General features: G+C 45.3%; 1 protein-coding gene across 4 annotated transcripts in view; it reads left to right on the top strand.

Moving 5' to 3' along the window:
• The first annotated feature begins 12,150 nt into the window (after window positions 1–12,150).
• NRXN3 (neurexin 3) overlaps window positions 12,151–17,107 on the top strand; it is a 1,497,182-nt gene continuing 1,492,225 nt past the window's right edge. For all 4 annotated transcript variants that reach the window (XM_054715858.1, XM_054715857.1, XM_054715860.1 and 1 more), the window contains exon 1: window positions 12,151–12,859. In XM_054715858.1, the coding sequence (XP_054571833.1) occupies window positions 12,151–12,859 (709 nt within the window). The remainder of the gene's footprint in view (window positions 12,860–17,107) is intronic.

Here is a 17,107-nt window from a genome sequence, read left to right as displayed (position 1 = left end):
GAACAGAGAAACAGCAATGGTGATGATGGTAATGGCTAACATTTACTGAATGCTTACTGTGTGCTGGGAGCTTTGTACACATTTCCCCCTCATTGAACTCTCACAGCAAGCCTTTGCTGTAAGTACTGGTATTACCTCTCCTATTTTACAAATGGGAACACTGATCTTCAGAGGGATTAAGTAATTGCCAAAGTTGACATAGCTTGTAAGTGGAGAAGAATCCAGGCTTGTCTAGCTCTTCACCAAATCCCAGACCCTGGGGGCAGGGAGACTCTTTGAAATTTGTTGGAGAGAAGCTTAGGACAAATAGTGGACAACTCCATTTCATGCAGAGGCTGCTAAACTCAAGGAGTGTGTCCCTAGTGTGAGTACTTACTGATACTAGGACCTTTGAGAGATGCAGATGTTATAAAACTCTTGAGCTAATACTAATGAAAAGGCAAATCTGTCCAAGAAAAGTTTGCATAAATGACAGGTCCTTTGTGGCTCTTTGAGGGGGAATGTAGGAAAGTTTTAGGGATAGTCCCTTACATGATGAGGTTGGTTTTGAAATTGTGTTATTTGGGGCTCTAGGGTTTTTAATGATAAAATCTTGAGAACCGTTGTAGAGTCAAGGTGTAGGCAAGGGGCTGTTATCTCCCACTTCTTCAGAACACTTCTGCTTTTAACTGTCACATTTTGGGGTTTATTGTATGGTTTCTTCTTTTGGAAGAAATAAGGGTTTCAGTGGCCTAAGAAAGGAAAGCCACTGTTCTTATGAAAAGATCCCTAGTCAAGGGATCCAGTACATAGGGTTACTTTTGCCACTGCCCAATCGTGCAATCTTGGACACCATCCCCAGGATCCATCCTTTCTCCTGCATCTATAGAATGAGGGGTTTGAACGCGTGTTCATCCTTGTCTTCTCCGGCTCTGATTTCTTTATCTTCAGGATTACAACTTACCTGTTACACTGTCAAGAATGGAATTCTAGAACTGGTCTGTCAAATGGTTTGACCCAGAAATCTCTTTTGAATCTTTTGAACTTTCCTCACCTTAGTTCAGTCAGCAAACATTTATTTATTTATGACTGACTCAGTGCCAGGCACCATACCCACCTTCCTTCAAAACTCATAAGCTGCTAATACTTGCCCTGGTTTAGGAGAGTCCCAAGAGCTCCCCTTAGCTGTGTCTTTTCTTTTGCCACCTCTTCCTGTCTTCTTTTTCTGCCTCACATATTTATGTCTCTTTGCAGGACTGAGTATGAGGATTGATAACAGTTTTTAACTCTGTAAAATTGGCAGGGGGGCCAGCGGTCAGTGGGGATCTGGAGGTGTTGCAGCGGGTGTGGTGACTGGGTCATTGTGCCCTGACCAGTCCTCCGCAGCCACTGAAGGGGATGGTTATCTGATCAAAGGACTTTTCTGATTTAGATCCTTTCCTCTGGCCACTTGCTTTCCCAGGTGGTGACTTTCTGAATCAAGGTCAGAGCTAAGGTTTGGTTGTTTGGTGGCAGTACCTGCATCTCTTTTTCTCAGTTCTTAGACAACAGATAGGCTGGGGAGATGCAGAGGGACACAGTTTCCCCACAAAGTATAGGAGAGAAGACTGGAGAGTGCTAACTGGTATCCCAAAGCTAGTTAGATAAGGGAGACCCTGGAGTGAAGACCTGGAGGGAGAGGATGTGAAACGTGAGAAGGTTTGGGGAAAGGCATTCCAGGCAGTGGAAACAGTAAGTGCAAAGGCTGAGGTTGACTGCACATAGGGAGTTCTGAAAACACAGGGGGAGTGGCAAGTCTGGGGCCCAGTACGCAAGGAGATGAGAACTGGTAGATGACATTGGAGAGGTGGTTGGGGGCCATATTATGTAGACCACAGATGGATAGACCACAGGGTGGATTTTGGATTTCATGTGTAGAGAAATCATGGGAGAATTATGAAGAAGGGAGTGATAACTTCCTTGTGTAGAAAATATTCCATAAGGTATGACAGTGGAAATAAGAAGACCTGTTAGAACACTAGTATGTAGACCAGGGTATGTAGTTAAATTGATCAACATGTAGCTAAAGTATCTCTTTTGAGGTCTTGGGTCACTGGGTCAAGCCTGGAATATCCTGTCATAGAGTCAGGGAATGCTGGGGAGCCTGGGAGCGGAGAAAGGGAGATGGCAGATTGTGAGGTGAAGGAGTGGCATGGTCTCTGCAGCCAGGCCTAGTTCTGCCTCTTATTTACTGTGTGATTTTGGGAAAGTTATTTATTTCTCAGGGACCTCAGTTTATTTATCTGTAAAAATTGCTTCCTCTTAGAGTTTTTGTAAAGATTTAGTGACTTCAAGTGTAAGATACTTAGAGTAGTGCCTTGCAAGGAGTAAGTGTGACTGAACGCTTGCTGTGGCTGCTACTGCTATTGTTAGAGTCTGTGCTGGAACAGCTGTATAACAGACTTACCAGTGGTGTTCCAAAATCATGGGAGGACCAAATTGCCACTGGCCTTGGTCCTGAGCACACTGTTCAGCTCTGCCTCCTTCTCAAAGGCTGCCCTTACTTAGCCTGCCTTGAGCCCACAGGCTCAGCCCTCACCTCCAGTGCAATCCTTTCTGGAGACAGTCTTCCCTGTCCCTTCTTTCTGCCCTCACGTGCCATGCCATCAGCCATCACATTACACCACAGGATCCATGTTGTGCATCTCACACCTTCAGGTGCACCCCACCGATGAGGCTATGCCAGGCCCTGCATTTACCCCATGGTGAAGCTGGGGCTGTCTGGTCTGGGTCCACAATCTCAAGTCTGTCCAGAGCCTCTGCCATCCCATTTTGCTCTCCCCCTGCCAGCTCTGGCACCACTTGCTTCATTTAATGGAGAATTTGTCAAGTAATGGGAATAATTAGCACAGTGGGGGCCTTACTGTGCCCTGGAAAGAGAACAGAGAGAGCCATCACACAGCCCCAGACATGATTGCTGGGCAGGCTTATTTTCTCTTGTCTGCATCTCTCTCCCCATCTCTTGCATGTGTTTGATTTTTCCTCTTTGTGTAGAGAGAGTTGGCTAGGAGAAAAGACCTGTAAATTGCACTCTTGCTGGGCTGGTGCTGCGAAAGCTGGATAAGATTGTCTTCGTGGACTGGATAATTTCCCTCTCCCCTTGCCTCCTTTGTGGGAGGGGGATCTGCTGCGCAGTTAGTTGGTTTTACCCTCCCTTTCTCTTCCTTGTTTTCTCTCCCCTCAAGCCCTCCCCTCTCCTCTTCTCCCCATGGTCCCTTCATGTAAAGAACTCACTGACTCTCAATTGAAACCTTTTTAATGGTCCCAAGAGGCGAGGATCTTGAAGGGTGATTATCTTCATTATAAATTATTAACTCTCCCAGCAGCCAGATGGCTTCCCTACCCATGGCTTGGAACTCTGGGCTGGGGTGCCCACTGGCTGGGAGAGGAGGGGATGAGAGAGGGGAAGAAGCTGAATGGGTTCCCGGCTGCACCTGGGTTGCTGGGGAGCTTATCAGTAGCTTGCAAGGCTGGATCCTATGGTCTGCAGGGAAGAGTTTGTTGTTGGGTTTTTCCCACTGACAACTCAGGGCTCCCTTGGGGATGGAACGGAGGTGGTAGTCACAGAAGAGACCAATGCTGTGCGAGTTGCTTTTGATATCTGCCTTAAAGGATTGTCATTCGTGGTAAAAAGGCATGATTGTTATCTTATGCTGTATAGTCTTTTACTCCCTTGGATGCTCACAACATCCTGGAAATTGTATTCATTGTTCTCCCCAATTTGCAAGAGAAGAACTAAAAATTGGATAGATCATAGAGTTTCCTATAAGGTCACTTGGCTAATAGTTATTGGAAGGGCAGAGCCCGGTTCTGACTCCCAATCCATCCAGTGGTCTATCCCCCACACCAGACTTCTTCTTCTTAGTTACCTATGTCCTACTTACCCTTCAAGTTTCCATGTAGGTTCCTCCTCCTCTGAGAAGTCTTCCCTGACCACATAAGGGTAGAGTCGTCTCTTGTTCTTCTGGACTCTATTGCAATCTACACACACACTTATTTAGTGCTGAACTTACAACTCCAAAGGGTGTCTCCAGTGACGGGCAAGCCCACTTTATCTGGAGGTGGTCTGTGTGCAAGATACAGACATAAATTCTCTCCATAGACCTCCCATTTACTAGACAGATTCTCAGGCCATAGAGAACCTGTGTTATCTCTCTTCTAGACCCTTGAAGAAACTACTCCTGCTACTGCTGAGTTGCCTCCATAAACCTAAACATGCTGGTACCTCCAAAGGTTTCTCATTTAAAGAGACACAGACATGACTCTTAACATTGTCTGTGTAATTGGGATGAAGTTTAAAAGATGTCCATCTAGCCAGCCAACTCTCCCTGAGCAGGCCAGTTGAGTCACCAACATCAGCCAGGCTGCTAGGACATCAAGGGCAACAGTAACAATAGCAGCAACAGTGGGGGCTCACATTTATTTGGTGAGCACTGTTTTAAGGGCTTCACCTTGCACAAAGTGCCTTACTATGATAACTCAATATTATCTCCAGCTGAGGCAACTGAAGCATAGAGAGAATAAATACCTTGCTCAAGGTCACACAGTCAGCATGTGCTGGGGTCTGGACTTTGAACACAGGAAGTCTGACTCCAGAGCCCATGCCTTTAACCTCTACAAAATGGGCACTTGTCTTAACACCAGTGTTCTATTTGAACCCTAAAAACTGACCCATACTTGGCAGACTCTGCCTTTCCCCTATGGTCTACCTCCTTATATTATTTAGGCTCATGTCTTTCTTCTCTACCAGCATGCAAGTGCCTTGCAAGGTTTGAGCTATTTCTTTTTAATTTTGTATCTACACCATGAATGCTCCATGGTTTCAAAAAAAAAAAAAAGTGAACAAAAAAGAGTTCTTTTCAATTTGCTATCCTCCAGCTTACCTATGCCTCTCTCAAAGAATAAAAATCTAGTGACCAAATTGAAAGATTGTCTCCCTTTTCCTATAAGTTATATTTTAATTAATTTAGTCTGAAATTTCATATTCTCTCTCTCTCTCTCTCTCTCTCTCTCTCTCTCTCTCTCTCTCTCTCTGTCTCTGTCTCTCTCTGATTCTTCAATAGTTAAAATTTTACCTTCCATTCTTATGGGGTATTTTGGAGACTAAGATGTGTAGCTTTTCATTTATATCCATTGTCTTTGGTTTTGTTAGACATAGGTCGTAGACTAAGCCAACTGTGGCTTGTTGGGATCCCACAGCATTATCTCACAGGCTCACTAACTCTCAGTAGCAGTTCATCTCCAACCATGACCAGTTCCAGCCAAGCTCCATCCTCTTCATTCAAGCTCTTGATGAATATGAGGAATGGGACAGGGCCTGACCTCCTACCGGGAACTGCCTCCTGAAGGGTTCATCACCTACGTTGAATGCTGTGTTTAGCCAGTGACAAGTCTTGGTTCTGTCCCCCTCACATTCCTCATATCATGAGAAACTTTCTAAAAGATTGCCTGAAGTCCATATATATCATAACTGCTGTGTGTCTCTACGATGATGGATTACTGTTCTTGATAGAAAGGAATTTAAGTTAGTCTGACATGACTACTTCTTAGTTCTTATGGAAAATGTGTTTCTTAAAGAAAGTGTTACAGTTCAAGATTTAAAAATGTCTCTTCTTTCCTCTCCCCATCTCTGCCCTTTTCTCAGAACAACACAAGCTTCAAAAGTCCTTCTCCATTTGCTTATTTAACAGGCTGGAATTGAGGTTCTTAAAGGCTGTCTCCCTTCCCTTTCCTGAAGGGGTAGACACAGCGAACTCAGGATAGGGTAAGTTTGATGGCAGAGGCACCTTCAAGACCAATAGTTTGGCAGCTTTCAGGGGAAGAAGAGGAGATAGAAGGAGGAGTGGTCTTCTTAGGCATGAAAAATTTGTGAAAGAAATGGGGGGGGGGGGGTAGAGTAAACTGGGAAGAGAGGACAGTGAGCTCCTTGTTGCAAAACCTGTGACTGTTTCCTAGGTAGGATATTGGCTTTGACTTGAAGTATAACGTACAAGTAGAAAAATACATGTATCACAAGTGTGCAGCTCAACCAATGCATCTTCACAAACTGAGCACAGTGTGCAGATCTAGAAACAGAACTACTTTACCCCTTTTTCTTCCTCTAGTCCTTAACTCCCCCAAGGGTAACCAATGTTCTGACATTTAACAGCATAGAGCAATTTTGCCCCCTTCTGTACCTTATATAGATGGAACACATGCAGTATGTACTCTTGTGTGAGATTCATCCCCAATCTGGAGATGAAGACCCTCATTCTCAATGCTATGAAGCATTTTGCACGAATAGACTACAATTTATTTACCCGTTCTATTGCAGATGGACACTGGGTTATTTTCTAGGATTTGTCTATTATGAATAGCATTGTTATAAACATTATTGTGCATGTCTTTGGTTAGACATATGTAAGCATTTCTGTTGGTATATATACCTAGGAAAGGACTTGTGGAGTCAAGGGGTAAAAATGTTCAGCTTTAGTAGATACTGCCATGCATTTTCCCAAAAGTAGTACCTCTATACATTTTAAAATTTAATAAAGCTCAAAACTACCCTATAAGTATTATAATTCCCATGTTTTTGGATGAATAAAAAAAGGTCCAGAGAGTTGCCCAAGGCTAAATAGGTGTAGGGATGAGTCTGGATTCAAATCCAGCACCACCTGATATCAAAGCTCATGCTTTTCATCACCACTCTGAACTGCTTTTCTATCTTGGAGAGAATTCATGCCTTCACTTCCCTCACTGTCTGCAGTAGAACCTTTGCTGTTGCATTAAGGTAGAGAAGACTGAATGTGTGAGGCTGCCATATTTGGAGTAGTATCAGGAGAACCATAGTTTAGTTGGTATAATAAATCTTTGAGGCTGCTATGCAAGAAAAACCTTGTATCCCCCTCCAAAGCACTTAAGGATAGAGCGTGCCCACATCCTATGCTTTTGCCCAAGGACACAAACAAGTGGGTGTATAGAGCATTGGTGGTGCAGGTGAGACATCTGACATCACAAGAAGTTCTGCTAGGTATGGGTGGTCATATGAGATGAAAGCTTCTGCTGTTGTGTCAGTGACAATGTTTTTGAAGGTATAGTATTAGGAGCATATCAGTCAGGACTCTTGGTCACAACTCAACTCAAACTTACTTAAGCAAAAAAAAATTTTTGTTGTTGTTCATGTAATGAAAGTCCCAGGATTCATTGGGTTTCAGGCCTGCCTGCATCTAGGTGCTAAAACGTCACTAGAACTCTGTCTGTATCTATCTCTTGGCTCTGCTTTCTTCTTTGACTTCATTCTTAGACAAGATCATCCTGAATAATAATAATGGTATCTGTCAGCAACTCTGGACTTCATTCTAATAGTTTGACAACATGGTAAGCAGAGGGGCCTTTTTCCCAATAATTCTAGCAGTAGTCCCAGAGTTAACTCTAATTTGACTCAGTTTGGGTGACAGGCCCATCCCTAACCTAGTCACTATGGCAGCAGATCGGAATGTGCTAATTGGCTAAACTGGGTTGTAGGATCTGGGATTAAGATGAACCCCACCTGAATGATGTGGATTGAGATTTCTGGTGAAAATCATTTTACTTTCAAAGTGAAGCCAAGGGTGTAGTGAAAGGGGGGCAGGTAAAACCAATGAAGAGCCACTGTGCAGATTTTCTGGCCCTGGGACACTACTGAAAAGTGCTAGAGGAAAAGCTGGCAAGTCCAGTCTGGGTCCTATGGCATACCAACAAGGGCTAGGCATGAGGAGAGTGGTCATCTGCCTTTAACATCTATCCTGGTTCTAGGCACAGGCCTGACTTTCTACTGGGTCTGTCTCAATGGAACAGAGGAACTGGAGAGAGGGGACCATGCCTTGGTAAATAGCCCATGTGTCAGTCCTGTGAGAGTCGCCCTGCCTCCTAAGCAGCCTGATAGTGAGAAATTAGCAAAGATGTTAACCCCACATAAAAAGCATGCCGTTCAATAATTATGTAAATTAGCTGGCAATTAGATAATGTCACTCACGTTTCCTCTCCTGCTAGATTTCCACACAACAGATAACTGCTTTTGAGCTTCTGCACCAGCTTGGATAGTCCATGCAGGCTCTGGGGCAAATCAGCTACACCTGTGGCTGCCTGGGCCATCCTATGGCTCCAGAGAGAGTGGTAGTTGGCTGACTGGGTGGGGAGGGCTTCTGCCTCCCATTTTCCCATTTCTTGAGCTTTGGCATAGCCTATTAAAGGGCTAAGAAAGGCCAAAGGATAAAGGAGACATGGGCTCGAGGCCTGTGATACTTAATGTAAGGGGATCTTTAGCTTTTGGACACTTTGGCAATTTCCCAGTGGCCCCTGGAATGTTCCCAATCCAAGAAATAAATGGAAGGGCTGGAGGAGAGAATGTGGGCAGCCCCAAGGCTGTGAAGACCGGATAAACTCAATTCTGATGTCACCAGTCTTGAAATCAGATTCTTTCCGGCCCCTGTAGGAAAGAAAGCTTGGTTTTCCTCAGTCAGACTTTCTGACCACCCACAATAATGCAGGCAGGGGAATGTTGGTACCTCCAATGCTGGGCTGGAGGGAAGGATGGAGAATCAGATGAGAGAGGGTCAGCAGGCAGAACAGTGTGGACACCCCAGAGCAAGCTGGGTAAATCCCCATGATCCTCTGCACAGGGGAGTGTTCCTGGGCAGCTTAGTTAATTTTGGGGTTTCCCCAGATCACTAGGCTTGTGCTGCATTGCCCTTTGGGGCCATCTGAGTTTGTCATTCAGAGAAGTGTAGGGGCTCAGGATTGCTGTCATGGAACAGAAGTCAACTGATTCCCAGGAATTCTCTTCAGCTTTTCTTTTTATGCTTCATTCTTTGTACACATGTTCCCTGAGCTTCCACTCCATGTCCAGTCCTGTGGCAGGCACCATGGTGAAGTAGAGCTGCCTCATGGAGCTCCCCATCAAGCTTCCTGAGCCTGAGCTCTTCATTGCTGTGCTTCGTGTCTCCAGTCTACATTTGGCCCCACTACTTTTTGATGACTTTGAGGGTGGGAATGGTTTCTTATTCTGCTTTGATATAGCAGTGTCTGGAAGGAACCAGAGCTCAATAAACAGACTGAATTGAGCAAGTCATTTAATTTATAGACAAATAATGACTCTCAGAAGCCAGGGGTGAGTTGATAGTATAGACCAGTCTCAAGAAGTTTCTGGGGACTGTTCATTTAGAGGGTCTCCCATGTCCCTGCTCATCCATAATACTGGGCCCTCCATCTGAGTGTCCTTGCCTCCCCCTAAGGATGCCTGTCAGCCAGTGGACTCCTTGGTCTAAACAGGCAAGGGAGGTGGAGCAGCCAGGATGGTGTCACTGTGAAAGCACTTACCAAGCTTCTTGGTTTCTCACACCGTGGGCTCCATGATGTATGACATGATTTTTACATGCTCAGCTCATCAATAATTTCAGGCTTGGGGTACCTCTTGTGAGAGGCATGCATTTTATGATCAAATCTGCCTTGCTTCCCCCACCTCTAAATCAAATGTATGACTGGGCAGAGGAGTAAGGGGAGCAGCTGTCCTCTGAGCACATTTTCCAAAAGTGGACCCTTTTCAATAATTTTATTTGAGGAAATACATAGATGTGGCAGTTATTGAGCCCAGAAGGAGCCCTCCTTTCAGGACAAGGGTTTCTTCTCTCCACTAGGATGTTGCCTTTTGCCTTGGTTGCCATACCTCCCGTCAATGAGCACATTCTAAGAGATTGGGCTATATGTCATCTCCTGGTAGCCACCTCTGGCTTCATGTCTTTCACTCACTCCATTCCAACAGCACCAGCCTCCAACATACCAACCTGTTCTTTTTTTAAGACCTTTGCATGGACTACTACTTCTGGAACATTCTTCTATGATATTTCATGACTAGTTCCCTTACCTTCTTTCAAAGCTTTCCTTAAATCAGACCTTCCCAAGGACTCTGATTTGTGGTGTTTGCCTATTTCTATGTGTGAATGCTCATAGAACAGTTGAATTCATGCTACCAAAGTGACATTGACCAGCTCAAAAACTTCTGAAATGTTAACAGTTGGTTCTCACCAGCCTGCATAAGTGGCACTCCATATCACTGTGTCCATGGTCAAGTTAAGCATCTGTTGCACCATTGGAGGTGCCCATTTCACACTTGGGAACACAATGTGTGGACAAGACCTTTTACAGAACAAATGTTTTTCGTAATGGGTTCAGTCAGCCTCTTGTTGATTGGGTTTGTTTGTTCACTGGAAATAAGTGTGTCTTCCTGGTTAAGAACAGCATTTTCCTCTTCATAGTGGGGTAATGACTAGCTTTGCTAATGTGGTCATCATTAAAATAGTGAACAGTAGTGGTCTGACAGAGACCATGGTGCACTATCAAATATGTCAATTAAACAGCAACTTGCACAGCTCTTGGAAATTACACTCATTGCTCTCATGTGAACAGAGGCATCTCCACTCAGCTAGATCAGCCAGAGTCTGCCTTTAGGAACCAGATCACCTTCTTGACTGGATGCTGGTGCATTTCCAACCAGTATATAACACACATGACATGCTCTAGGTCTGTAACATTCCTTAACTATTCATTTGTTGTTCATTCTGCAGTTTTCATAATTTAAAAAAATATTTGTGTTTTAATATACTGTTCTCACTCCACCGATATATGCACTCATACATACATCATACATCAATGGCTGCTCTTCTCATCCCTTCCTATCTGGACATAAGAAAGCAAGGAATCTAGTGTTCATTGAGCATCTACTATGTATATAGCTCATACATATTCTTATTTAATCCTCTCTCCATCCTGGTAAAGAGGTTATTATTTTTTTCTAGTTTGTAGATGAGGAAATAGAAGCTCAATTAGGTTAAGAAATGTGCTTAAAGTCCCACATATAAGAACTAGTATTCAAACTTGACCCTAACGCACATATTTTGACCTTTCCCCCTACCATTTAGTAAGAGACAAGGATTCTTTTGGTTATTATTCCCCTTCTAATGTATTTTTGCTGATTTTTATAAATATTTCTATCAAAAATTAAAGATGGGAATCTGTCTTAGGCCACCGACACCCAAACATTATCAAATTGGAAAAGGAAAATCTAAAAAAACAAACCCTCTGTCATTTTCATGTTAAAATTACATGTGTGTATTTGAGTGTATACAACGTTAACACTTCTCTTAAAAATAAACTTTGGCTATGTGATCCTGTGATATTGAATATTGTACAAATGTGCTGATATGGCTTTGGGGGTTTTATGCTATTTTTGCATGTGGAAAAACTGAGTGCATTATTAGGAGCTGAGCTGGGGGTTCTACAAAGGCTTTGGAAGAACACTGGTCCTCCGTCATGTTTGAAGCACCAAGGATTGTGGGAATCCCTAGAATAAACTGGCTCACAATCTAACAATATTTGTGAACTGGGATGCAATATTTTCCTGACACATGCCCTAATCTTCCTCTCCTTCTCTCCTTTTCCCCACACTCCTTTCTTCCTGCAGGAGTCCTGGGAAGCAGGTTATGGGCAGGACTGCCTCTGGCCCACACCATGAAGCCTGAGTCTGCACCCACTCTGCTGAGGGCCGGACTCTGTGTTAGCACTCAGCTTCCGGCTGCCCCTCTCCCCGCAGCCTCCTGCTGCTAGGAGGAAGATCTTCAGGACTATTCCTTGGCCTGTTTCTACCTGTCACCTGGCTCACCTTACCGCCCACTCCTCCTCCATCACGGCACCTCGGACCCCAGCCCTCTCCCTGGCCTCTCTGGCTGGGGCCTTTGGGGGTCCGCTGGGAGGAGTGCATTGCTGAAGGCTCTCACCCACCGCTTACCTTCTCCTCCTTGAATCAAGGCCTCCGGATCCACATGGATAGCTGAGATCTTTTCTTGGAGAAAGACACTTTGCTCCTCACTCCAGGCCCTCAGTGCCCCCACCTGACTTTCCTCCTCTTCCGCTGCCCTTTTTCCTCCGCTCTTTTGTGAATTTCTTGCTCCTGTGCCCATCTCATTTTCCTCCTTCCTCACCCTCTCAATATTTGTGTGATTCTTCCTCTTGTGTGCTCTCTGTCCCCCAACTCATCTCTTCTCCCTCTCTCCCTTCTCTGCAAAGGGGGATCATCCCTGGCTGTCAGTTCCTCTGAGCTGTCTAGTCTCCGCAGCCACGATGAGTTTCACCGCGCACTCCGTGTTCTTTACCCTGAAGGCCAGCGTCTTGCTGGGGTCCCTGCTGGGGCTCTGCCTGGGCCTAGAATTCATGGGCCTACCCAACCAGTGGGCCCGCTACCTCCGCTGGGATGCTAGCACGCGCAGCGACCTGAGCTTCCAGTTCAAGACCAATGTCTCCACGGGGCTGCTCCTCTACCTGGACGATGGCGGTGTCTGCGACTTCCTCTGCCTCTCGCTGGTGGATGGCCGAGTGCAGCTCCGCCTCAGCATGGACTGCACTGAGACTGCTGTGCTGTCCGACAAGCAGGTGAATGACAGCAGCTGGCACTTCCTCATGGTGAGCCGCGATCGCCTGAACACGCTGCTGGTGCTGGATGGCGAGGGCCAGTCTGGGGAGCTGCAGCCCCAGCGGCCCTACATGGAGGTGGTCAGTGACTTGTTCCTGGGCGGAGTCCCCGCAGACATACGACCTTCTGCCCTGACCCTGGAGGGAGTACAGGCCATGCCCGGCTTCAAGGGATTAATCCTGGATCTCAAGTACGGCAACTCAGAGCCTCGGCTTCTGGGGAGCCAGGGTGTCCAGTTGGATGCCGAGGGACCCTGCGGCGACCGTCCCTGTGAAAACGGTGGGATCTGCTTTCTCCTGGATGGCCATCCCACCTGTGACTGTTCTACCACTGGCTATGGTGGCAAGCTCTGCTCCGAAGGTAGGGCCCTCTTCCTTATTCCTATTCAGTGGGTTGGGTGAAGGCCAAGAGCCCTGGTACACATTGAAGTGCATCTTTAGCTGCATGTTAGATAATCCGGCCCTTTCCCCAAGGAGCTGGTGAAAATCCTTTGCTTGCTCTCAATGGAAAATCCATCAGCTATCAGCAGAAAGAGAATCCTGGCTATTCAATCATGAGCTTCTTACTCAATATTTGGCTGTACTCAAAGGGCTGGATGAAGTGACTGCAGAATCAGTGCCCAGCTCAGCTCCTTCCACCCAAGCACAGCTTAGCAGGATCAACACAGGGCAAGAAATCAGATAGAAAATTGGCAAAGTGGTTATCTCTGTCCCTCCTAATCCCTTGAGAATTGGACCCCTGGGGAGGGATGGGAAACTCCCCATTACCTCCTTCTTATAATCCCCAGCATAAGGAATGGCTGTGCAAAGAAGAACTAGGGTGGATGGATTGCATGTCCATGCTTGGCTCCACTGTAAACCCAGTCCTTCAACCATACCCCTCCTCCCACAATATTCTGGGAGGCATCTAGAGGATGGATGAGGCATCTGGGGATGGGCTGTCTTGCCTCCTCATTCTAGCACTAGGATTTTTTTATATGAAGTTATTCTTTCCTGTCCTCTCCTCTCCATGTGTGAGAACAGTACAGGAAGGCTCAGAAAATGACAGGACCCTTGTCCAGCCAAGCCTCTGAGGGAGCTGGCAACACTCAGCATAGCCATGGAGAACATCCCAAGTTCAATTACAACTTCCCAGGGAAAGGGAGGAAGGGACTCATGTCCAAGGCTGCCCTCATCTTATTCATCAAATTTTGACTATTTGGTATTAGATCTGAGAATTGGCCCGGCTTTACTTAAAATCCAGATTCCTGGACTCACTAAAGGCCTAGATTTCAATAGGAAGGACCACTGAAATGACCAAGTGTGTGAGAACTGGCCATATGTGTGTGTTTGGTGAGGTTGGGTTGAGGAAGAGGTGAGGAAGTTAGATTTCCTCTCATCCTTTTGGAGTTAAACATCTGGAGATGTTTTTGTAGTCATCTCATGCTGTTCTCTTCATGAAGGTGGTGGGATGGTATAGGGCATAATAGAGATTCTCAACTTTGGTTGCATATTAGGATCACCTGGAGGAGTTTAAAAACTCATAGCACGGACAATTTATTCAGAAGTTTATGGAGTGTGGGATCCAAACATCTATATATTTTTGAGGCTTCCTGGTGATTCTATTGTGCAGAACCAGCAGGTTGAGTGAGGTCAGGTCAGTGGGGCCAGGTAAGTGTCTTAGCACTGACTCCCAAGATCTCTTTGAGGTGAGGCCCCACTACCTTGAGATTTATAATGAGAAATGGTGCTGCAGGTGTTCCTCAAACTTTCCCAGGAAGAGCTGAACCCCAAAAGCAGGTTGTAGTTGATAAGAACTTTCGTTACTAGGAGCTATTTAAACAATTTTTACAATCAAAGCTAAATTTATTTCACAGGTGATACGTGCTGGAGACTAGGACACTTTCAGGTTCTTGTTGGAGGCCTCTGTGTAGGTCATGCATGGGCTATCACAGGAGTGTCTCTGGGTCTCTGCTGCTTCTTTCTTCTACTGGGTTGGGCACTGTATTTCCCTTCCTTTGGATGGGCTACAGGCGAGGCAGATGCTAGACATGCATGTCATCTCTTCTGGCGTCTGTTCCCCCCACCCTCACCCCACAATGAACCCACTGGAAAAAGGGATGGGGAAGAGGGGCCAAGCCAACTCCAACCCACAAAGCCATGTCAGGAATATGGTTATTGAAGCATTTCTCGCAAGCAGGTGCCTTCTGGAGCTGACTGCTGTTCCAAAGCGTCTTGGCTTTGGAGAAAGTCCTGCCTGAAGATGCTGACATGATCACTTGCTTTTCATTCGCCCAAAGGATCTGTTCAGTTCTCAGAACTTGTACTGAAAGCTGGCATTCTTCCTTTCTAGGGACCAGGGTGTTTGCAAGTGTGTTGCTAACTTGCTGATTATACTTGATTGCATTTTTTTTGTGTGTGTTTAAAAAGAACTCATTTCCTCTGGGCAGGTCTGGATCAGCACTTTTCTGCAGGAAGAATCTCTATACTGTATATGTACACAATCAGTCTTTTCTCTTTTTGTTTTGGTGTGTGTGTGTGTGTGTGTGTGTGTGTGTGTGCGTGTGTGTGACCTATAGCAGAATTTCTTTGAAGCAGATTGAAGATCAATTTTTAATAGCTAAATGCAATATGTATGTTTTAACAATAGTTCTTTCTACAGCGTTCAGATCATCTCTTGGCGATGGACTCATACTTCTATTTGTAGAAGGCAAGCAAACAGCTTAGATCATTTATTCCCCTGATATGTAAATAGAGTAAATAAACTGTGTAGTAAGAGGAACACTTGGTTGGCCTGGAACAGAGCCATGCAGAGGTTGAGGTGAGGGCAGCTGTTGGGGAAGTATCAGAATTTACTGTTGATAACTTGGAGCCTGTTGATCCCGGTAATTGTCATCATGTCTAATCAATCACAAAAATGCATCACAGGCTTTTGGAGAATATCTGTTCTCGACACACATAGTTAATTTTTAGAGTAAATGGGGAAAACTCACCTGTAACATATTAAGGGGGAAAAATCACAGCAGCTGCTGAGTGTCAAGCATATCTGCATAACACAAGATAAATAGCCTAAAAAATTGCCTACCCATTTTCCTCAAGATAATGTGGTGAAGCAGGTAGTGAGGATGCATCCATTCCCTTTTCCCCCTTTACATTGCACAGGTCATAGAACTGGAACCAGGGGACTTATTCCCAGCAGCCAGTCATGTGTACCAGGCATCTGATTGTCCCAATGTGTAGGGCGGGCCCTACCCCTTCATTGCAGGAGGGCTTGCATTTGGTGTGGAAGATTCATTTTGTACTTTGTGCTTTAGCAGTTCAAGAGCAAGAAGAGTTGAGTGGGCTCCTGCAGCTTCAGATGGATGTGGTCAGGGCCTGTTGGAGGCCCTCTCTGTGGTCCATTAGCTCCTAGCATGCCGGCAGGCTTGATGTTTGTTTGGCCTCTCTGGCTTTCTACGCCTCAATGGCTCCAAAATGTCTCCATGTTGCCCTTCAGGAACAATGCATATCTCTTTTATGGGCTTTGGGCTATTTTCATCCCCTGTTGGTGTCTTCTCTGGTTAAAACCCAGAGGGCACCAGAAATAGTTGCTATGGGAGAGTTGGGCCTAGTGGTAAGAGGTTCCAGACACAGTGCCTTCTCTGTCAGGTGCTGAAAGGCTGTTGGCTCTAGTTGCAGACCCAACTCCACACAGCCTTCCTGGGAAGATTTCATTCCGAGACCCCCAATGTAATTTATGGTCACGTTGCACATTCTGGCACATGATGGAAGGAAGAATAATCTAGATTTTTACTTCTCTGTGTAATGTTTATGAATAAAATATTTTGGTGCTTAACTTCAGATTTGTTAATGTTGCCATTTAATCTTGCCTTTTCAGTCATGTTCTTGGAGGATGGAAGTGCAGACAATTCCAAATGATTCTAAAATGAAATATATCTACTTTGGAATTTAGTTAAGCTATGGAGCAGCACAGTCACCTGGTGTTTGTTTAGCACAGCCTGTCCTGTTATGGGCAGCCCTGAAGCTCACAGGACAATGAGGAGGTATCCTGAGCTCCCTCTAGGGAGCAGGTCCCTCATGTGTCATTACCTTGAAATGAGTTTAAAGTTAACTGTTGTTTTTTTTTTTAATATGAATGTACAAGTATTGAATTTCACAACAATCTTATGGTCGTGAAGAATTGATTCATATCCAAGGTGTATAAATTTCAGTACTAATCTCCATGAAGAGTTCATTTAGCATGATGTCAGCCTGTTGCAGGTGGGGTGGGGCCAAGGGAAGATGGAGAAGACCTCACAGGTTGATCTCAACTCCTAAATCTTGGTACATGGTCCAACTATTATTTTTTCTGCTGACATGGGCAGGTGTACAAACCAGAAGTTGCTTATCTCGAGTCTCAGCTATAAAGTTTTCAGGTGTTGGCGTCCTACAGTGAAGTATAGTGGTGAGTGTTGGTGACAAGGGCCAGACCCTTATTACAAGCACACTGTTATGTGGTGTCCATTAATCTACTCCCCCATCCCTCCTAACTGTCTGAAGCTGACAGCCTATACCGGTTGGTTTGATTGATGGCTCAACACCACTGTGTGGCCTTGGTATGCCTTCCTGAAAGTTAATTTTAATCATTTCT

This window comes from Eptesicus fuscus, chromosome 5, assembly GCF_027574615.1.
Source record: "Eptesicus fuscus isolate TK198812 chromosome 5, DD_ASM_mEF_20220401, whole genome shotgun sequence".
Lineage (NCBI taxonomy): Eukaryota > Metazoa > Chordata > Mammalia > Chiroptera > Vespertilionidae > Eptesicus > Eptesicus fuscus.
This window is presented reverse-complemented; position numbering and strand designations above follow the sequence as displayed.